The sequence below is a fragment of the Ambystoma mexicanum genome, chromosome 8, assembly GCF_040938575.1.
Source record: "Ambystoma mexicanum isolate Mex_15411 chromosome 8, UKY_AmexF1_1, whole genome shotgun sequence".
NCBI classification, from domain to species: Eukaryota; Metazoa; Chordata; class Amphibia; order Caudata; family Ambystomatidae; genus Ambystoma; species Ambystoma mexicanum.
The window spans coordinates 1,053,627,240-1,053,649,987 of record NC_090929.1 but is presented as its reverse complement, the minus strand read 5'-3'; the positions used below and the strand labels follow the sequence as shown (position 1 = coordinate 1,053,649,987).

The 22,748-nt window shown below is 47.8% G+C and overlaps 1 protein-coding gene across 2 annotated transcripts in view; it reads right to left on the bottom strand.

Moving 5' to 3' along the window:
- Positions 1–22,748, bottom strand: part of ANXA11 (annexin A11) — a 292,276-nt gene that overhangs the window by 171,598 nt on the left and 97,930 nt on the right. For both annotated transcript variants that reach the window (XM_069611028.1, XM_069611027.1), the window contains 2 exons: positions 14,870–14,982; positions 13,042–13,539 (listed from right to left, as the gene is read on the bottom strand). In XM_069611028.1, the coding sequence (XP_069467129.1) occupies positions 13,042–13,539; positions 14,870–14,982 (611 nt within the window). The remainder of the gene's footprint in view (positions 1–13,041; positions 13,540–14,869; positions 14,983–22,748) is intronic.

The following is a 22,748-nucleotide window of genomic DNA, read 5'->3' as shown; positions in this document are numbered from 1 at the left end:
TCTTGTTCTCATTCATTCTTATTTGCTCTAATCATGGGAACTCCGCTATGTATGTGTTACCTTATTTCATGAGTCTTGCTTTCCTCCATAGCTCTAAAAAGCATCTGTTACAATGTAACCACACACAGCACCCTATGTGCAGTGTTGCTGGGGACCCCTTGGGTTCTCCTTTTATATTCCCCCCCCCCCGGAATGACTGTTATTAAGGAGGGGTACTTTGTATCCTTCCTAAAAATGTAATTCATGAGGGATTAGCACACCCCACCTTATGTGTAGTGTATACCCCTTATCTCTGCTCCTGTAACTTTTTGGTTACAGTGACAACCCTATAGTTCTGGATGGTGGCAGTGGAGGTGTTCTACCAACCTTTGTGCACTTTTCCACCACAGGCTGCATTCTCAGCACCGGTTATGTACAAAAGGGGTCACCTATGTTCGAACATAGTGGCTCTTTTTTTCCATACCATTTCTCATGTGGTTATACTTTATTAGCCCTTCTTCTACCATTCTGGGAGGGAGGCGTCTGAATGCGAGTTTAGCCTTTGGCAGTAACCCTTGGTGTGCCCGAGGCCACGAAGTATGGGAGGAGTTTGGCACCCCCCCTGCCCTTTGTCTGCTCATGTGCCTGAATAATGGAACCAGTTCCCAATGGGGGCTAGCTTTCCTGATTGGACAGCCACCCACCGCTTTCTGTAAACTGCAGGAAGAGTTTGCAGAGGACTGAATGGGAAAGTGGAGGTTCCTGATGCAGAAGGCAAGTCGACCACTGGAACAGAAGATCCAAAGATGAATACGACCAGAGACGCCTGCAGACCCTTACAGTAACTCCGAAGAGACCACTGCTGTCCTGACCCAGTTTTCTTATCGACAGAGCGACAGAGGAGCTCCAAAGAGGACCCCTTACCTTTGGCTGGTGGGACCAACTAGCCATAAGACTAGCAGCAGAACGAGCCATCCCCGACATGCTGTGATCTTCTAGGGTTGCAAACCGGGAATACCAGGGGGACCTATAATCCAATTGCATTGCATCGTCTTCCAGTGCACAAATCCTTCCAGATGTTTGGACCTCCAGAGACACAATCCCCCTCCACCAAGTCCCCTCACCAGAGTGCAGGGCTACAGAATCGAGAAAGATCTTCCGGGCGGTAACTGTTCACTCTTGGAGCCAATGCGGGAGGTCAAAGAATTCCTTGCTGAGGGTCCTTTCCCGCGGCTGCTGCTGCGACATCCCTTCCAGAGTGCCTCCTTTCATCACCAGACTGAGGAAACAGGAGACCGTGTTTGCTGCTGCACCGGAATAAATTCAGCTGCATTTTCTTCAAGAATCCCAAGGTACTGTGGCGCTGAAGGTAATACTTACCTCAAGTGAAATAGTCGCTCCAGTTTGACTGGAGTGCGATACCCGGTGTTTGGGTGTTCACCCATACCCACTGCCCAGACCAAGACGCTTGCGCACCCATAGGGAGTCCTTTCCAAGGTCCCTATTCACTTTTTATTCCACAACAACTTTCTACTCAAAAGTAACTAAGTATCCTGTGGACCATTTCCCTTTTCTACTGTTGGATGACTTTTGTCTCCCTCCTCAACTAAATTAGAAGAACTAAGTTAGGGATTGGACTGTTCAGGTGCTAGAACCATTGAAAAAATATTACTGAGTATTGCTGTTGCCAGTGCTGAATAACCATTTTACTTCCAACAGACCTTGGTTTGGGTGACTTCACAAATGAATGAAACTAACAATTGCTGGTGAAAGCCACTACTAGTTAAGCAGTGGAACTGTCATTTTTCTATAATATCTGTGGGCGCGAGCCACTACTATTCAAGCAGTCATCCATAAAAAGTGTTACTGATGTTTTCTATATGTGCGGCTTAGTCAAAAATCGTATTTATCTACCATGCCTTGTGCATATAAAATAAATGTATGACATGCTTTACTGACCGTGATAGCATTTCTGATGATTGTATCAGCTTAGATTCACATGCTGTGCATATAGTCCGACATCCAGTGGTAACTGCAGAGTATTGCATCTTGTCTTTTCGAGGATCAAAAGGGGACGTTGACATGGGTGTGTCTTTAACACTATCCCCAACGTGACGTGCAGTGTACCCAAAATCCTTCACGCGACGAGGTCCTCCGATTGTATTTTTTCTGCCATGAGGGAGCCGAATGACTATCGTGAGTGAGTACATAAAAGAGAGAAAGTAGTAAGACGTCTATGTTCCTTCCATCCGAGTGGGGAGGAAGGGTGGGCGCATGTGAATCTAAGCAGATACAATCATCAGAAATGCTATTACGGTGAGTAATGCATGTCTCAGAATTCCGACGCTTGTTAATCCGCTTAGAATCACATGCTGTGCATAGACTAGCAAGCAGTACAGGGAGTTGGAAGTGGGTTGTGAGAAGGAACAATAGTGAAAAGAGGTCTTAATACTGCTTGTCTCACCTGAGAATCAGACCTAGAATGAGTGTCTAGGCAATAGTGTTTTGTAAAGGGGTGTACAGTACTCCAGGTTGCCGCCTTGCAAATGGACTCTAGGGGAACATTTACAATGAATGCTATGGAAGCCCCAGTGCCTCGAGTAGAATGTGCTCTAGGCTTGAAGGGCAGATCTCTCTTGTCAAGAGTATAACAGAGTGGGATGCAATTGACAATCCACCTTGAAATGGCTGATTTAGAGACAGGATCGCCTTCTCTACCAGCTGCCACTGAAACGAAAAACTGGTTTGTCTTTCTCAGTGGTTTCGTCCTTTCCAGGTAAAACAGGACTGCCCTGCGCACATCTAATGTGTGTAGGCATCTTTAGGCCATGTTAGTGGGGTTCTGGTAAAAAGTAGGCATTTCTATTGACTGGTCCACATGTAACTTGGAAATAAATGTAGGTGCAAATCGAGGGCGAGTTTACAGAACCGCCTTATTGCTGAATTGTAACGGAAGGGTCTAGAACTGAAAGGGCCTGTAGTTCACCAACCCTTCCTATGGAAGTGACAGCTACTAGGAAGGCTGCCTTATAGGTACGATCCTTGAGACTTGCCTTATGCATAGGCTCAAAGGGAGAACCCATAAGTCTAATTAATACCACATTTAGGTCCCATCCGGGAGCCAGGTTAGAAATGGGGGGGGGGAATCCTTTTAACCCCTTCCATGAAAGCCTTAATAACTGGTATTTTCTACCACAAAACTTTCTGTTGCGACGGTGTATAGGCTGAGAGAGCAGCTAAGTGGAGCTTTAGGGAATTAAAAACCAGGCCTGAGTCTAGTAAGTGAGTTAGGTACAATACAATATGAGTAGAAGAGCAGTCAATGGGATGGACGCCCTTGGCATTGCACCAGATAACGAAGCGCTTCCATTTACTGGAATAGATATTGGGTGTTAGGTTTCCTTGCCTCCCTAAGTATGTCCATGAATCTCTGAGGAAGCTGTAGGTGTCCGAACTCTAGGACCTCTGGAGCCAGGCTGCTAAATTCAGGGTTTGCGGGCATGGGTGAAGCGTTTCTCCCTTGTCCTGAGATACCATGGCAGGGCAGTTCCATAGGAGGAGAGAGGGACATCTCCATCAGTTTAGAGAACCAGGGTTGGCGGGCCCACATAGGGCCCACCAATATCATGCTGACTGGTTCTTGGTGCATCTTGTGGACAATCTTGTTGAGCAGGGGAGTCTGGGGGTGCGGGGGGAGTGTAAACAAATTATCTGCTATCCAGAGACCGTTCCCCTTGGAGCGGTTCTGGGGGTACCTGGAGACGTAATGTTGGCATTGAGCGTTCCCCAGAGTTGCGAGCAAGTCGATCTCTGGGAAGCCCCATAGCGCGATAATGTTGGGAGATAATATCTTTGTGTAGTCGCCATTCATACTCTACAGGCAGAGGGAAGTCTCTGCTGAGCTCATCCGCTAGAAGATTGAGTTCCCCTGGAACGTGTTGGGACAACATGAACATCTTGTGTTTTAGAGCCCACATCCAAATGTTTTGGGACAGCCTGGATAGCCCTGGAGAGTGTGCCCCCTTGTTTGTTCAGGTAGTACATGGCTGTGGTGCAGTCTGGCAAAATCAGGACGGTTTTCCTCTGTAACTGTGTCTGAAAGGCTTTCAGTGCTTTGAATACAGCTAAAAGCTCTAACAGATTTATGTGGTTAGACGCTACCTCTGGGGACCACACGTCGTGCTCCGTCTGCTGAAGCAGGTGAGGCCCCCCCCACCCTGTGAGAGATGAGTCTGTTGAGTGGCTTCTACTGCGGGGGTGGTGAATGCTTTCGCCTTCAAGAGGTTTTCCCTCGACCACCACTGCAGAGAGAGAACGAGGGCTGGCGAGACAACTACCAGATCTTCCCATTGTCCACTGGCCTGACATCACTGGCTGATGAGCCACTCTTGCATCTGACGCATGCGCAGACGTGCGTGAGGAACTAAGTAAATGCAGGACACCATCATTCCTAGCAGCCGCATGGCCTTGCGTACCGTCACTTCCCGACTGGCTACATACTGGAGGGATCTGAAACAGCATGTTCTGAACCCTCTCATTGAAGGGGAAGACAAGGCTGTCTTTTGTCCGAATTAGTCAAGTTAAACAGTTTCTAGGGGCTCTGAGGTCTAAGCTGGATTTCTGCTCGATGATGGAGAATCCCAGACTTAATAAGAGGTCTATTGTCTTCTTGGTGTTCAATAAGCATGTTCCGTAGGACTCCCCTGTTACGAGCCAGTTGTCGAGATAGGGGTAAACCGGGACGGATTATCTGCACAGGTGTGCTGCTGCCACTGCCAGTACCTTCGTAACCACCCTTGGTGCCGAGGCAATGCTGAATGGGAGTACTTTGAACTGATAGTGCATGTCCGCTATCATGGGCATGTCCACTATCATGTACCTTAGGTATTTTCTGTGCACTGGCAACATTGAAATATGAAAGTATGCATCGTTCATGTCCAGTGTTGCCATGTAATTCCCTGTTTCAGCAGCGAGATTACTTCCTGTAAAGTGACCATACGAAACTTTTGAGGTTTGACAAATTTGTTCGCTGGGCGCTAGTCTAACACAGGGCGCATGATGAGATCCTTTTTGGGTACAAGGAAGTACACAGAATAAATACCCTTGTTTACCTGTAGAATAGGGACGACTTCTATGGCGCCCTTTTCTTGAAGGATCTCCACCTCTTGCAGTAGGATGCGGAGGTGTTCCGGAGGCGTCTTGATTTTGGTGGTCTGAATTGAGGTGGTCGTCAAAATTCTATGCAGTACCCGTGGGCAAGGGTCTTGAGTACCCACTGGTCTGTTATCCCCTCCCATGCATGAAGGAAAGATGTTAGATGGCCCCCGGCCGGGGGAGCATGGGAGGGGACTCTGATCTGAGGGTCATATCTGACCTGAGGCCGGGGAGCCTCTGGGGGTGGAACCTCTGCCTCGGTGGATAGGTGGTGGTGGTGTTAGATCCTTGCCTGAACTCCAGTTGTTTTCTGACCCATACTGGTTTTGAGGGGAACGAGATTGCCCACGAAAGGACCGGCGAGAGCCGGCCCCTCTCTGTTCAGAAGGCTTCTGGGTAATCTGTTGAAGGGACTCGAGTGTCTCATGTTCTTTCTTGGTAGTTTCAAGTGCTTCGTCCACTGCCTGACCCAACAAGTTGGTTTCCTCAATGGGCTGGTTTATCAAGGCTGCCTGGGTCCCCGGCTTAAACCCGGAGTTCCTCAGCCAGGCATGTCGCTTGAGCAAGGTACCTTGTGCCAAGGTCCTTGCCGCTGTTTCAGCAGCATCCAAAGGGTTCTTAAGCACATTCCGATTCATGTGCTTGACTTCTGATACGATGGCGAGCAACTTAACCCGCATAGGTTCCGTTACTTCTTGAAGGCCTTCTTGCAGCAGGTTCCACTGGACGTCTGCATAGCTAGCCAACAGAGTGGTGTTATTGGCTAGTCGGGTGGAGAACGCAGCAGCAGTTGTGACCCTTTTCCCCAGTGTATACAGCCTCTTGGGCCATCAGGTGGTGCCTCCCCTGTAGACAGGGGTACACCAGCCCGTTTCCTAGTAGTGGTAACTACTAATAATCTAGAGCAGCATGGCCCTTGATGTAGGCAGGGTAGGTAGGAGAAGGACGAAAAAACTTCTCCACCCTGGGGTTCATCGCTCCGGTCTGAGCTGGTGTCTACAATGAAGGTGCCAATCTCCTCTTGATAGAGTTGAACAAAGCAATTGCCTTGCTGGCAGGAGGCTTTTCTTTGAGCATGTCCTCTACAAAATCTGAATCCAGCAAAGCTTCTTGTGTGGCGATCTGAAAATGTTCCGTCACCTTTTTCAAGATGGCGTTAAACATCATTTGATCCTCCACAGGGGAGGCTTGGCGGACAGAAGTGGGGGGGGGGGGGAGATCCATACCCAGGGCATCGGGGTCGAGGGTGGGAATAGGGGACACCCAAGGTTGACCCTCAACCTGACGGCTGTCTTCACAATTTTTTCTTTAGGATCTGCAGAGTCCATCCATATTGTAATTGTTCCCGAAGGGGGCATCATCTTGTACATGCGTGTCTACAGGGACATCGTCATCAGTGAGGTCATGAGTATATTCCTCATGAGGATCGTCAAAGGTCCTTTGAAACTTAGGTGTAAAAGGAAGGTCCTCCCGGGGCCTCTTGTGGAGCAAACTTTTCAGAATAAGAGACAAATTTCTCTAGTCCGACCATACACCCCTCAAACTGAGGATGAACCAGAGGAGTCCAGGGTAGGAAAAGGCACATTTTCTTCTCTGGAACATCGAGATGTGTCCCCTAGCGTGCTAGATAAAGGCAAAGGACTCTTGAGTCCCTTGCGGGGTTCGGATGTTGTGGCGCGTCTTTCGGTGCGCCTTTCGACCGTTCCTTATGTCTAATCGCCGAGGCGATCCTAGCGATACCATCGCCGATGTGCGCGGTAATGGGGCGATGCACCGGGTGGACAGGAGGCTGCGTGGTGGATTTTGGCGCCACCGGGGCCTTCAGCAGCATCTGCGCTTTCTCCTGCAGCATCTCGACTCCCGCGTGTGTTTTGGTGCTAGCGCCCTTCACTTTAGATTGCCCAGTCGCAGGCCGCGGGGAAGGCTGCCGCTCATAAAGATCAGCAGACCCCGTTGGCGCTCTGGAATGCTTGGACTGTGCTGCCACAGCAGAACCTTGGGTTGTGCGTTTAGCGTTTAAATCTTGTGCAGCCCCGTCGCCGGGTTTGTTCCCCATAGCATGACTCGCGTCGTGCCTGTCAGGGCCGGGGAAGGATGCTGCGGATCGAGAACTCTCCGTCGTTAGGTCAATGGCCTCCACAACGGAGCCCTGGTCATCGCTAGTCCCTTCATCACACTTGGCGGTTGTGGAGGCGGGGGAAGAACTTTCAGCCTGCGACATGCCGTAGGCCGCCCACGCTTCAGACAATGCTCCTTAATTGTTTTTGGATGCAGGAGTCTACAAGCCGCCTCGTTGTGGTTGAGGGGAGACAGTTGTTGCACCAACAGTGCTTGTCCTTCCACAGATATTTGGCCTTACACGAGGGGCAAAATCTAAATGCAGTCTTGTCCATAGCGCAAGACAGGTACAGCGATGACAAAACCCAGGAACAAAGGATGAAAGAGGAAAGGCATACTTGAAAGAATATGGCCACCCCGACCCCACTCTCCCTACTGTAAGGGCCAGCGAGAAGGACAGGCCACGTGGACGGCAGCGCCGGCCAAATGAACAGCCGTCCAAATTCCGCAGCAGTCTTCGGCATTGCACAGGATTCAACCATTGAAGTGACTTAAAAGGGACTAAACGACCAAAGTCGATAAATACAACAATACGCAGTCTCTTTTTAAGAGATCCGCATTAGGGCGACCAGTTATCTGGGCGGAAAAAAGGGACCTCGACGCTTGAGGAATTTTGGGTACACTACACGTCACGTTAGGGATAGTGCTACAGACACGCCCATGTCAATGTCCCCTTTCGATCCTCAAAAGACCAAGATGCAATACTCTGCGGTTACCACTGGATGTCGGACTATTTGCACAGCATGTGATTCTAAGCAGATTAACAAGCATCAGATATTTTTACTACAATCTCGAGTGTTAAGAGTTTATTTGAGCTAATGTATTGACTGGGTTCATTGTATGATATGATGTTCCCCCACGACCAGAGACCACTGCTGTCCTGACCCAGTTTTCTTATCGACAGAGGTGTTCCGAAGACAACTCCTTCCCTTTGGCTGGTGGTACCAACTAGCCATATAACTAGCTGTAGAACAAGCAACCCTCCTCCCCCCCCTAACCCCACCGACATGCTGTGACCTTGCAGGACTGCAAAATGCGAATATCTGGGGACCTCTGACCCAATTGCAGTGCATCGTGTTCCAGTGCACGAATCCTCCCAGAACTTTGGTGAGCTCCAGTTGGACCTCCAGAGACAATTCCACTCCTCCAAGTCCCCTCACTATAGTGCAGGACTGCAGATTCGAGGCGGATCGACCAGGCCGCAGCCATTAACTGTTGAAGCCAACATGAGAGGTTGAAGAATTCCTTGCTGAGAGTCCTCTCTCGCAGCTGCTGCTGCGACATCCCTTCCAGAGTGACTCCTTCGTCAACAGACCGAGGAAACAGGAAACCGGGTCCATCGCTGCTACATCTGAATAAATTCCGCTGCATTTTCTTCAAGCACCCTAAGGTACTGTTGGGCTCAAGGTAATATTTACCTCAAGCCGAACAGTAGCTCCAGTGTGACTGGATTGTTATACTAGGTGGTTGGGTGTTCACCCATACTCTTTGCCCAGGCCTAACAGCTTGTGTAACCATTGGGAGTGCTTTCAAAGGTCCCTATTCACTTTTTATTCCACAACAGCATTCTACTCAAAAGTAACTAAGTATCCCGTGGAACATTTGCTTTTTCTACTGTTACATGGCCTCCTCCACTGACTGTGGAGACCTCTTAACTAAGTTAGGTATTGGACTGCTAGAACCATTCAAATGTATTAGAGTAGTATATTGCTGTTGCCAGCACTGAAGAACCATTTTCCCCTCCAACAGAGCTTTGCCTGGGTGTCTTTACAAATGAACGAAACCAACGTTTCCTGGTGCATATATTTGTCTTTGGCGGGATTGACGAGTGAAGCCCGCTTCTGGGTCCAGGGTGTCTGGCAGGGTGAGGGAGGTGCCCGAAACACTGTGTGCTTAGTCTCCTTGGTTACAGGAATGCACCCAAAGATGATTGGCCGGCTAGCTGTCCTTGGCGGACAGCCACCCTGCTGTGTGATTGACAGCTAGGCTGTGAATGATGGGAGAAACGTGCATAAAAAGGCAAGGCTTGTTGGCTCAGAAGGCTAAGTCGACCACCGGGCGAAGAAATCCGAAGAAGAACTTGGAAGAAGACTCCTGCACCATTGGTTTGCACGGTGAAGCCCTGCTGCAATGCTGAAGCTCCGAATTTGCCTTCGACTAGAGAAGCCCCGCAAGGACGACTTCTCCACTGGGTTGGTGGGACCAATCAACCTCAAAGTGAACTCGTCTGGACATCCTCTCGGAGCTGGCTGTACTTCCACTGCTGCTAATGCTGGATCCGAAGTGCCAGGGAGAGGAACACCAGATTGAGTACATCACTTTTAAGTCGGACCCAAGCTTCAGGAAGATCCTCCGGACTCCCAGGAAGCAGGACTGACCAAGCCTCAGCCCCCTCAAAAGAGTACTGGACCGCAGATGCGAGGACATTCTATAGTGGTAACCGAGAACCGCAGTGGTGCTATTTGCTGCTATTTGCTGAGACACGAGGAGCTCAAACTGCAAAGTGCAGCTGAATTGAAGTTTGCCCATTGCTGCTGCTGACCTTTCCATTCTAGTGCAAGAGTCCCCAGACGTCCTTCCTCTTGTTCCCACGACTGAGGCCCAGAAACAACAGGATCTGTAGAGCTACACAGGAACAGAAGCCAGCTGTAACCATTTCTTCTAACCAAAGGTACTGTAAAACTAAGGGGACTTCCCTCTTGTTGTTGTAACCTTACTGGTTCTCAGTCGAGATTGGTCTTGGTTGCTTTTGCAGAGCTGCTTGTAGCTTTGCCCCTCACAAGCCTCCCAGCTTGTGGCCCTACATTGATTCTACTTTTTCTACAAAGACTTCTAAAACATGGCGCCAGACTTTTACTTACTTGCAAGAAGTGCTTCAGCTCACCTAGACGTTTGCTAACCTAACATTGGCTGTCCTGGCTCCCTGAAAGACTTCTTACCTCCAACTTTGTGTTTTACCTTTCCTCCAGGAAAGGGTTAATTTACTTTGAATTGGGGTTCAAAAGTACTTCAGAATATTGCTTCAGAATATTTGTTTAACCTTTATTCCCAAACCCTTTTCTTTGATACCAAACTCAATACTGCTCTAGATGTACCAGTGATATATCAATGTCCAGTGTCCTAGTTATTAATTCACCTGAGGGTGTAGGAAGGGTCTGTGTGCCATCCTAAATGGCTACTTGCTGATTTAGAGAAACTAAGAGTGTGTATTTTGGAGTGTATTTGTGTGTTACTTATACATTGCCCCTTCTGAAGAATGCTTATGGAACTGACTGTTAAATTAATAATTGTTTAAATCAAGAAACCTTGAGTAAGCGCTTATTTGAATACGTGTCACTGTAAACCTCTGTGTAAGAACAATACTGCTCACATTTACCCCTCTTGAGATAAGCCTGGCTGCTCAGCCACACTATCAACCTGTGTAGTACAGACTTACACCAAAGGTTGGGTTCCTATTGCCAGGAGGTCAAGGTTGCTGTAGTCTCCCAAAGGGTACTGCACACAATCTTGCCTAACACTGTCAATACCATGGTCCCCAGTGATTGGTATGAAGATCTGGGTGTCATCTGCATAGTTGGTATTGGTGACACCCAGAGGGGCTTAGTAAAGACATTGGGCATCATTAGGACCCTGCCGGTCCGGAAACAACGGTGGCAGTAATTCCGCCACCACTGTTGTTTCCGGACAGGCTGATTTTTAGTTCTGCAGGCGAGAGGTGTCACTCCCGCCAGGTGTGACCTGACAGGAGTAACGCCATTCGCCTGCAGGCGGAAATGTAAACACCAGCTCCGTCATAGATGGAACCGGTGTTTCCAGTGTCCCCATACACAAAGAGTCCTTTGGGACTCCACGGGAATGGGGATTTACGGAATTCCACCTCCGGATTTATCAGGTCACCGGGGTTGTAATGCCCCGGTGATTCTGGCAATCACGGAGGCGGAATGGTATTTCGGGTCCGGCAGCAGCCTTCAGGTTTTTCCAGCATAGCTACCGCCGGACTTGAAATGAGGCCCATTGTATAATGTTGGCAAAATGCACGATCCTTGGGGTGCACCACAAGATACAATATTGGGTGGAGCTTCAGCCTTGTGGGGGGGGAAGACTTACATGGTTCTGTCAGTTAGAAATTATTTAATCCATTGGGTAGTGTTTGAGAAATGTGCTGCCGAGGTCAGGTGTTTGAACAATATGTTGTAGTCCACAAGATCAAAAAGAAGCTGAGAGGTCAAGGAGAAGTAGGGCTAGTTTCTCTTTATCTTTTAGGTCGTCCATTTGGATTTTCTAAGTCTAAAAGTGCTGTTTCTGTCCTGTGTCTTGGGCGGAATCCTGACTGCCGTAGACGTAGGATTTTATTAGCTTCCATGCATTTCTGGATTTGGAGTTGGGCTACCCCATCTCGAATTTTCAAGAGAAATGGTACCATTGTTATTGGGCGGTAGTTAGTAGGTATGTTTGGGTCAAGGGTTGTTTTTTTTAGCATGGTTAACAGCCTGGCATTCTTGAGGTCAGTGGGGACACTATTTTTAAATGAGGCATTAATGAGATTCGTAATAAACTGAGTTCATTGGGGGAGGGGCGCAGTCTTTAATGACTGATGCTGGGCACGGGTCACCTTGGCACCTTGTGGGTTTTAAGCTACAGATGATTTGGAGTACTGAGTTAGTGACCTGTGTAAAACCAAGTGGAGGAATTTCATTGGTAGCGGGGGGGGTTGCATTGTGACTAGGGATATCCAGTAGTGAGACTAGAGCTTTTCTAGCTTCAATTTTGGATTGGAGTTGTGCAAGTTGATCTTGTAGGGCATTTTGTATGTTCGGACACCAGTTTGCGTCCTTGTTGCAGTTTTCCACTGGGGGGAAAATCAGCGTTTCTAATTCTCTGAGGATTGAGAACAATTCTTTTGTTTTTGATTTAGCCTTAGAGATTCTGTCAACATACAGTGAGCTTTTTATTTTTAAAATGACTTGTAATTTGTGTTCCTGGGCAGCTCTTTTGAATTCAAGTTTGTTTATTTCTGACAGGGATTTTTTCCATTGAGATTCAGTTTTTCTTTTAGCATTTCTTAATGCTTTTAATGTGGGCCGTTTTTTTTCTTTGTGTAAGGCAAGTGGCGCAAGCTTGTCTATAGTGGCCAATATGGTTTCTTTGTACCGTTTGGTCATTTTGATTGGATCAGGATGCACGAGGTTTTGTGGGCATAAGACTGGTTGCAGCAAGGGTAGAAAGCTGTAATGTTCCGTTTATTTCTTGGAAGCAAGTATGTAAATAAACCAGCGTAGGGTCCTGCTGCCTCATTAAAACATGTGCAGGCACTATACTTGCACTGTACATTTTCACCTTGCGATTACTCTGCTCCTCTGGGAATTAGAAACATGTAAGAACTCGGGGGGGGCGAGAGGGGAGGCCTTGGTGGCCCCACTCAGTTTATTCAGGTCAGCGTCGGATAGAACTGAAGGGCCTAAGGGGAGCTGAATCTCTTGTATACTAAACTGTCTGAGAAGAAGGGTGTGAACCTGCAGTAAAGTCACAAGTAACTCACCAAGATGGCCATGAATCAAGCCAGTTTATCCACAGAGCGGTGCCTAGTAGAGGGTGGGTGTGTGCGTGTGGGAGGAGTGGGGGGTAAATCCTTTCATTGTCATGATACCGAAAGCATGTTTTCCCAAAAAATGAATGAAGGTTTGTTTTGAAGAGGTCTGCAACTTTTAAACAATCAAAACAGTTTTTTGGAGGTAATTTGTTGTGAAGAATTCAATCTGTGACAACAATAAAAGGAAAAACAGTACATACCTGTCCTGGAGTAATCATCACTACAGGTCCTGGCTGCGTTGGCATGGAGGGATTAACAGCTGGCCCCGAAGGATAGCTTGGGGTAGGTTGCTGGCCAGGAATTGGCATAGGCTGCTGGCCGGGATATGGCTGCTGCCCGGGGGCTGGTTGCTGTCCAGGGTATGGCTGCTGCCCGGGGGCTGGTTGCTGTCCAGGGTATGGCTGCTGCCCGGGGTATGGCTGCTGCCCCGGGGCTGGTTGCTGTCCAGGGGCTGGCTGCTGCCCCGGATACGGCTGCTGCCCCGGATACGGCTGCTGCCCCGGATACGGCTGCTGCCCCGGATATCCCGGCATTCCTGGTTGCTGGCTGCCTCCAGGGGCTGGGTACATCCCACCGTATGCAGGAACTTGGGGCTGGCCTGGTTGCGGCCCAAAGCCACCGGGTGGTGGAGGGCCAAAGCCTCCCGGTGCCCCCGATGGATACATGCCTCCAGTCTGGTTCATTCCTCCGAAACCTGGCTATAGTTTAGAATAAATCAGAAAGAACATGTCAATACATTGAAAATGACGAATTTGTTAAACACATTAATAAGTACTGCCATTTGCAGCCTCTATATTCTTTCAATATAAACTAAGAATAACAAATCAAAATAAACACAATATAGCAAAAACCTGCAACTACATGGATCGAACCACCACCGTTTGTAATTTTAAGAGCAACTCCCAAACCTTAAAAAAAGAAAATAAGACAAAAGAAAGCAGATTTTACTTCCAGCCCCATACTGCCCCGCTATAATAATTTAGCATTTATATAGTACAACGTACCCTCAGGCATCTGAGCGCTGCTTATTATTACCAAAGGTGTGTGGGTGCTCATGTATCTATCTCGGAAGGATGAAAGGCTGAGTTTGGCCCTGCCGGGATTCGAACCTGCATCAGCAGGATCTGCACAGAGCGCTCTACTCGCTGTGCTATCGGACCAGCTATGCACAAACATGGTGCAGTGGACAGGTAAGGATATCATTGTTTAAGGGGAGCACTAGCTAAAAACAAAATCTACCTCCCTAGACTCGTTGCCCTGATTTCTTAAACAGCCATGATAGTTACTAGCTGCCCCCTCAGGATGACAGACTTGCATTTTAAAATGCGCTAGTTAATGGCCTAATCAATTGCATTTTAGCAATCAAAGACCAAATGAGCCGGACGTCCTGCAACTGCTAATTTTACCCAATGGTATGATGCAGCCGTTTTCACTATTCACTACCATATTCAATATACACAAAAACGACCCAACAACAAAAAACAGCACCTTTTCGATTCATAGATCTTCCTGGTGGATCTTGAGGATTCTCTGAAAGATTGTACCTGGGTATCTTTGGAGGTCAGCTTTGCATTTTGGGGGAAACATGGTCTGTTTCATTACTTGCAATAATTTTGCAAAGAGCGGATCGTGTCGATTTCCACATGAACATTGATTCCCAGAGTATGTTCGTGAGACATGAAGGGCAAACATTTAACCTGTAGCCCGATGCCCATTTATCGAAGTGGGCATGATCCAGTGGAAACTATCTTGAAACCAACCCGTTTGCCTCTGAACGACCAGATGTTAGGAATTCTGTTGACTACGGCTTGGAGGTGAAAGGATCTCTGATCAAGTATACTACTCTCAGGACTCCGGGCAGTTCAGAAAAGCAACAAGCTAGGCCCGAGTGAATGGACCAGAACCTCAATTTCTTGTTTTACAAGGGAGGAATAGAGTTCCAAAATCACAAGTGAGCCTAACCGTGAACGCTACATTAAGTCCTTGACAAACAAATATCACATTTTATAATCAAGAATGCCTACTTACCATCCCGCCTGCAAACTGTGGGTTGTACTGCTGCTGTGGGAAGTTGGACATGCCATCCAGACCAATGGGAGCAGGATTACCAGAAGGGTATCCAGCACCCCCCCACGGATTACCTGAAATGAGATTTAGAATAGTAAGCAGCATAAAGAGACACCCTGGTATATTGTAGCAGCCAAATAGACCAACGAGATTTAATACCACAGAATGAGCACAAAGGAGCGAGACCGCCAAGGGCACTTTGTCCTTGCATCTCATCTTAAGCGCTCCCCCACCCCCACAACCTTAGGTTCCCAATTCAAGCAAGGAGCTTGCATGTGAATGACAGACTGGCTGGGGGTGCAAGAAACCCACAATGCATATTAGAGGTGCCAGGCAAGTGTTGGGGCTATACAATGTCTCAATGCTGAACCATATAGGGTCAGTGAGCACATTTGTAGTGGTCTTAAAAAGGTCCCATCATTGCAAATGCAGATTTTATGCTTCAACGTCATTTGGAAGTTAGAGATGCAAGAAATAAATTAGAAAAAACAAATTAGATATAGAATATATGCGAAGAGAGGGAGAGCACTCCAGAAAATCATAAGTATTGTTTTAGCAGCATTGTGGTTTAGCCTGCAAAGAAGCACAGAGGGGAATGGGTGTGATATGGGCAGACCTGCCCTAGCCCGCATTCTGTGCAAAATAGAAGTGAAACTGACCATAGGGAAGCATTTGTCATGGGTAGATGCAGTTCTGTTTCAGTACATGTGTGGAATGTGGCTGTTCCCGCCAATTCCACACGCCCTGCCCAGATTGATCCTTGTGAATCTGGCTCAGAGCGGTTACAACCATTCCATTCGGACGTAGACCGCTAAGGGGAAAAGTCCTGTTACTGTTTAGAACCTTGCTCATGGATAACTTATGCTGCTCTTCATAAAGCTACTGATATGATGTCCACAGGACAGAGTTGGGGTTTCTGCTGCATTTGGTCAGGCCCTAGCTGCATTGCGCCTTTGGTTTTAATGCACTTCGGATTCCATACCATTTCTCCCAAACCTACCCTTGCGATTGACACAAAATGTGTAGCCCCATGTAAGCCAACAAAGCGGTCAGGAAATGTACTACTGGGGCGTGGTCCTCGCATTCTGGAACCTTTCTCTTCACAAATCTCCACCTCCCACATTTAACTAAAGCACTAGAACATAAGCTGCTTGGTGCATGGCAGGTTAGACAAATATTGCCAGAGTAAATACATAAAATGGTATACTCTCCCATCTCGTATTTCCAGCTTTTTTCTAAGAGTCCATTTTGCTACTGTGTCTTATTTCTGACATACATAGACGGGTTTTGCGGTGGTCTCTGCTAATTCTGGTGGTTGTCCAAGGATGAGGCACAAGTGTTCTTGCATGGCTTTCCTTGCAAATATTTCCTCATTCTTCCCGAATGTTAAAAATAAGGTTCCTAATAGTCTTTAAATGTAGGACAATACGGGGGAAAACATTCTCAGATTAAATGCTTCTGCAAATATAGACTGGCCAACCAAGTTCCACCACTTTGTGCTGTCTTTGTCTGTGTCCGTTTGCCTGTGCTTTTGCCAAGTTAAGAAAAAATTCTCTGAACATGTAAAGTTTTGCCCAAGTGATTACATCATTCTTGCTTGTTCTTTTCTAGTTCTGCTTTCCAGTACATTGTGTTTTGCTTGTTTAGGGTCTAGTGTAAGTCCCTAGCCGACATCACCTTCTGTGTTTGGTTCTTCTCGAAGGATTCTGGGCACTGCTGCAGATCTGTAACAGTGTCCGGCGGATGGATTGGAGGGTTTTATTGAATGGCCCTGTAGTGGAGGGAGTTTAAGTTGCCTAGGATTCAAGAGTTTCTATGCAAACGCAGATATTGTTTGCAGAAATTGATGTGCAAGATTTCTGTAGGAGATCGGCCCCATTCCACATACCACTTGTTAAGTGGTAGACCCCACACGTCTCTTTTGAAATAGGACAGGGGGAAATGATATGGTCAACATTTTAGTGGTGAATCAAGTACGCTGGTTTATTCATGGCGGCACGTAATGCACAAAGGGCTTGTGTCTGGCAGTGCTTTTATTGCCCGTTTAACTTCCCAATGCACTTCCTAGGAGACCCAAGTAAGTCTAGTGTGGGGCATGCTCAATTTATGTGCCACTATGGAAATGAATTTGTTGCTATACTTTGGTTTATTCTGGAAAAACATGTTTTCTGTCTTTAAGGTCCACCCCTGGGGCCCAGGTCTTGAAATATTGTTTGGGGCTGTTAAGATTGTGTTGTCATCGTTTTCTGTTGCGTTACAGAGCACCAGGTCATCTGCATATAGCAGGCATTTTACTCCAGAGCCATTCAGACTCAAACCTGGGGCCTGTGACGTTTCCAGAAACATAGGGAGGTCAGTGATATAAAGATTGACGCGAAGGGTTAAGATTACAGCTTTGTCCAACTCCTAGTTCCCGATTTAAGGAAGGCAGTGGTTTGCATGATATTAATCTTCAAATTGCAGGTAACTACAAAAGATTTAGCTCCATGTGCATCCAAAAAAGTGTTCCCCCTCTGCCCTCATTCAAGAGCCAACCTATGTGGGCTACATAGCTAGCCAAAGATTTCTAACCTGCAAAGCCATGCTTTTTAAGAATGTGCCAAATAAGTAATTAGTCATAGTAGACTTCAACAGTGTTGGTGCTTAAAATAAACCTCTAACCCTAATACTGCATGTATACAACACAGAAAATAAAAACAAAATCATATGAAAAACTTTGTAGAAAACATATCTTAAAATGCACACAATAAAACATAAGTAATCCAGCACTAACTTCTCACAACATCTTCCAAGAAAAGAAAAGCAGGATTTAAACTTGCAGTATTTCATGCAAGTACCCTCCTGATGCCAAAATTTACGACACTTGACAACTGTTCATACATAGACCCCAGAATTGAGAATCTAGAATTGCACTAACGTCTTAAAATAAAACGTTCTCGTCCCTCTCAGAATACTATATTGAAAGACCAGGTTAAATTATTAACATACTGCAAATGATCCTATCCAGGAATTAGAAAATATGTCGGGTTTCTTTTTACAATGGAGGGCAAATTGTAGGTATTCACTAGCCATTTTCTTCCCTTATGTTCATGGCAGACCCCTGGATATACATTCCGCTTTAAATCCGTGATACAGAAGGACATTTTGAAAACTGGCAAGCTTTTAAATCTGAATGTTAAGGACAACGCAGATCATTTGATCGTTTTAAGTCTGCCGGGACAGCAAGGCCCTCCTCCACGGCAGCTTGTACTATTGACAACATTTGGCCTTCTTCAACAGCCAGAATCTTAAAATAGAAGTTCGCTTTTCTGATCTGAAACCACCATCCCGTGGCCTACGGAAATGGGAAACGCACCAACACCATCGAAGGTAGTAAAAAATCTGGGAGTCCTAATGGACAACAACCTAACCATGTAGCCACAAATAAACGCAACAGTGAAGAAATGCTTTTTCCTCCTCCGAACGGCAAGAAGAATTCTACCTTTCCACTCCTTTGCGCACAAAACACTCACTATCGCCTCCCTAATCATGTCTAAAGTAGACTATGCAAACAGTCTCTACCTCGGAATACCTGAATACCTCCTGAAGAAACTACAACGGATCCAAAATGCAGCAGCAAGACTACTCCTCAAACTATCCAGAAGAGATCGCATCACTCCAGCCCTAAAAGCCCTACACTGGCTCCCAATCAAACATCGCATCACCTTCAAAACAATGTGCATAACGCACAGGGCAATCAGCGGACAAGGAGCAGAATTCCTACAAAAGAAAATAACAGTCTACAAACCAACGAGACCCCTCCGATCGAGCAACAAAATCCGCCTGCAACTCTAACCATTCCTCAAGACAAAACTTGGAGGCACCTCCTTCTACCACTTAGCCGCAAAAACCTGAAACAGCATCCCAAAGGAAATAAGAAACACTAAAATTCAGGAAATCACTAAAAACCTTGCTCTACAACACCACAGACTAAACCTGGAAACTAAACTGGTAAAAAGGACAACTAAACCGAAAAGACACGGACACCCCTGACCGGGGAGAGCAAAGCCCACGGTAGCTGGACGGGTGACATCGGATAGACAGGAACACAGGAGGCACGCACGGAGACCGAGTCAACTAACACAGACAACCCACCAACACCTTCGCCCACCCTTAATTTAATTACCGCCAGGTACCACATTGGTGAGGAATTACCGAGACACTGGCAATCTCCCCCACTACCCGAGAGGTTGTCATTGGCAAGCCCACAAGAGTCTAAATGGAGGATAAGGGGAACTATCAGAGAGCATATTAGAGGCGGGAGCTAGAGGAGTATGGAACCTGCATGCCAGTCAGACCCAGATCAGGACAGAGCCGCAACAGGGGAGACTACGCAAGCAGAGCGCTCCAATTCAGGATAGAGACGCAAACTAACCAACCCTACTAACAATTTCCCTTTTCTGCATACACCTCTCAAACTCCAAACCAAACACAACCAAACCTACAGCACAACAAACCGCACAAACTTCACTACATGGTAACAACAAAACAAAAACACACATAGCCTTGCACAACAGTACACGACGACTACCGGCCGCAAACACCCCAGGCCCAGCCAACGGACCCACCGGGCTGAGGCCGCCAACAGCACATCACTGCTCTCTTGCACTTTTCCTGCTTCCTCCCACTAACCCATCCTCCACTCCTCTTTCAGAGCCGCCAGAGCGCCAAGGGAACACTACGGTGGTGATAGTGTGCGGTACAAACGTCCTTTAACATCAACATCTTCAAGAAGAATCTCAAACGGAGAGACTTGGTGCAGCATGGGAATAGCAAGCAAATCGTGGCTAACCAACCAAATGAACGTTGCCAGGTTTCCATTCTATACAGGGTTTTCAGGATAATTTTTAATTGTTGGCTAAAATTTGTGGTTTAATAGAGACTACTGCAGGTCTGCCAAGTTATGAAGGCAGAAATAACCACAGACAACTTGTTCTTACATTTAGATCTGCCCACTTTGGATTACATTTCTGTTCGAAGAAGGTTCCCACACAGTAATATTCTCTTACAGTTTTGATCAGGTGATTTCACAATTTCCAGCTAAATACACAGCTAACTTTCCAAAAAGAGAAGTAAATTATATTTGATTTGTCAATGTTTAGGTCTCACTTATTTAAAAAAAAATTCCACTGAATTAATAAGTATTTGCAACCAAACCGTCAGAACATCCCAAGCACACCATAGCCGATTGTTCAGTTTCGAAGTAAAGGTACAAATCTTCCTCAGGGTAAAATGTAAGTCTGCCCTGTAATTATTAAATACCAAAAGCGCAAAAAAAGAAAAAAAAAAAAACACCTCTTTTAGTCCTCTGATGGTGACAGACGAGTATGAATATGCACCTTCCTGTTAAAGCACAAAGTAGTTTTTGAATGTAGGGCCTTATTGACCAAGAGGGGGTAGTGAATGCACGATACACAGAGGACTCGTCATTATCGCATGTGATAATGACCCCTCCCGAGGTCTAGAAGACTAAGCACATACTGGCAGTAGTAATACCAGTTTTGGAGGTTTGGTTGTGATTAGGGGGGCACCGGGGGGAACGCGAAGCGTTTCCCCCGGGGACATTTTTGGCGCTGCACACGGCCAGCGAGTGGCCGTGGGGGCAGAGCGCCCCTCTGGGGGTATTTAAAGGGGCAGGGAAGGTTCGGGAGGCAGGCGACGGTTGGACTTGACGATTGTGAAGTCCTGTCGCCTGCTGTCACGATGCCCGCTCCCGGGGAGCCGGCTCAGGCCCTGCGTCCCCGAAAGCGGACATCAAGTCCCCGGGGAAGGTCCCAGCAACCACTTATAGGGGCCCTTTGGACAGCGTCCTGGCGCCTATGGCGCCAGGCTCATAGAAAACGTCAGTCCTGGCGCCATAGGCGCCAGGCTCATTATGAAAGTGTTTGGGTGCACTTACCTGATGCTGACCATGCTGCAGAACCCCGGCCTCCTCGAGGCCTGAAAGGAACTACTTTACCTGTGGGACTCATTTACCACCCGGGCGTGGTCGGGGAAGGATACATACCTGATTGGAGGAAGGACACATTCTAGGAACTTCTTCCAAGGCTATTTAAACCACACCCGATCAGCCACACGTGCTTCGCGTTGTTCTGCATCTAGCAGCTGGACGCTCACCGTGTCTGCTCCTGCATCTTGACTTCTGCCACACCTGCCAGCATCCTGAATCACCTGCAAAGGAAGGGAACAAGAGAACAGAAGAAGGAAAAGGCCTCAACTGCTAAATCTGCATCCCAGAGACATTTCGCCGACAATCCTGAAAAGGAAGACATTTCTTTTTAAAAGCACATCGCATCGATCGCTGCAGCGCCGCATTCTACTCACCTTTACAGGGCGCCTCCATGTTCAGCAGCGACCATCCGGATTCGCAGTCGCGCCCCCGCACCTAGGGAGAAAAAGACAAGAACAAAGGTGAGAGAAAGAAGGGAAAAGGGAAGCTAAAACTCCATGTCAAGACTTACCTGTTGGGTCATTCCCTTTTCATTTCGGGTCCGCGCCGCATCCAGGCATTTTCGGACCCCGGCCCCTAAGGGGAAAAAGACATCAGCGTTAATGAGTGAATGAAAAGACATTACCAAAACACTCATTAAAGACTTACCTGATTTCCACAAGGATTTCACCGCTCACCTCGGGTCGGTGCCTGTTCCCCGGCATTCCGTACCCCGGCCCCTATGGGGAAAAAGACACTAGCATTAGAACATTAATGCATGAACACAAGGGGAACCACTTATAGAAAAACTTACCTGGAAGCCAAGCAAGTTTGGTTCTCACCCATCCGAAAATCCAGTGACGTAACTGGATACCAAAGCGCCCCTGCATCAGAAGCAGGATGGAGAGCTCGTCCTTCCAGACCCTAAGGTGAGACGCTACGGGGAAGCACAGAAGGGTTTTGAGGAGGGTGCGAGGGGTAAGTGGGAGGCCGTTTGCATTACCCCGCAGACAGTTAACCCCCTATTCTCACCTACAGAAGGATACTTCTGCGAGTCAGACAAGCCAGATCTGGGGCCCGGTCCAGTCCGTCTTCCGAACCCTGCGCATCACCTTAGACGAGGTCACAGCAGCACGAACCAGGCCAGCGCCCCCGTGGGAGTCAGGTGAGCGTTACACCTGCTCCCGAGCCTTCCCTGTAGCTGGGCCTAGGGCGTGTGTTGGAGGTAGGGACTAGCAGGATTGTGGAGGTAGGGCCCAGGTAGAGGGAGGGTGTCGGCGGCGGCGCCTGAGATTAAATTAAAAATAAATAAATAAATAGAAAAAGGGTGGTGTCGCGGGCCCCGCATAGTCAGGGGTACCGTACATAAGATACCCCCCCCCTCTTACCGGAGCCACCGTCCGCGGGTTGCGTACATCAGGGCGGGCGGTTCGGGGCCATTTGCGGCCGCGGTTTCTTTTTCCTTGTTAGGGAGCTGGGTGGGCATCCCTCGCCGGCCGTAGTGTGGGCCAGGAGGGTGCTGCATTTCTGTGCCGGTCCCGTTGCGCGTTTGGGGGGGGACGCAGTGTGTCGGGTGGGGGAGCCGTTGGTGGTGAGCCCGCGTGTGCTGGTCTTCTGCCCCCCTCGCGTGCGGTGCCGGCGTGCAGCAGGGAGGGGGCAAAGCGGCCCTCTTAAAAGGGACCGCTCCCCCTGTGCCCGTTTTCCTTTTGAATAGGAAGGCACTGTGGTGCGGCGGTTGTGCCACTAGGGGGCGGGCGGTTTAGCTGGTGACGGAGTGGGGCCTAAATAAAAAAAAAAATAATAATAATAAAAAGAAATAGGGAAAGTAGGAAAAGGGGGTATAGGGAAAGGCAGGTTTTTCTTTTTTTTTTT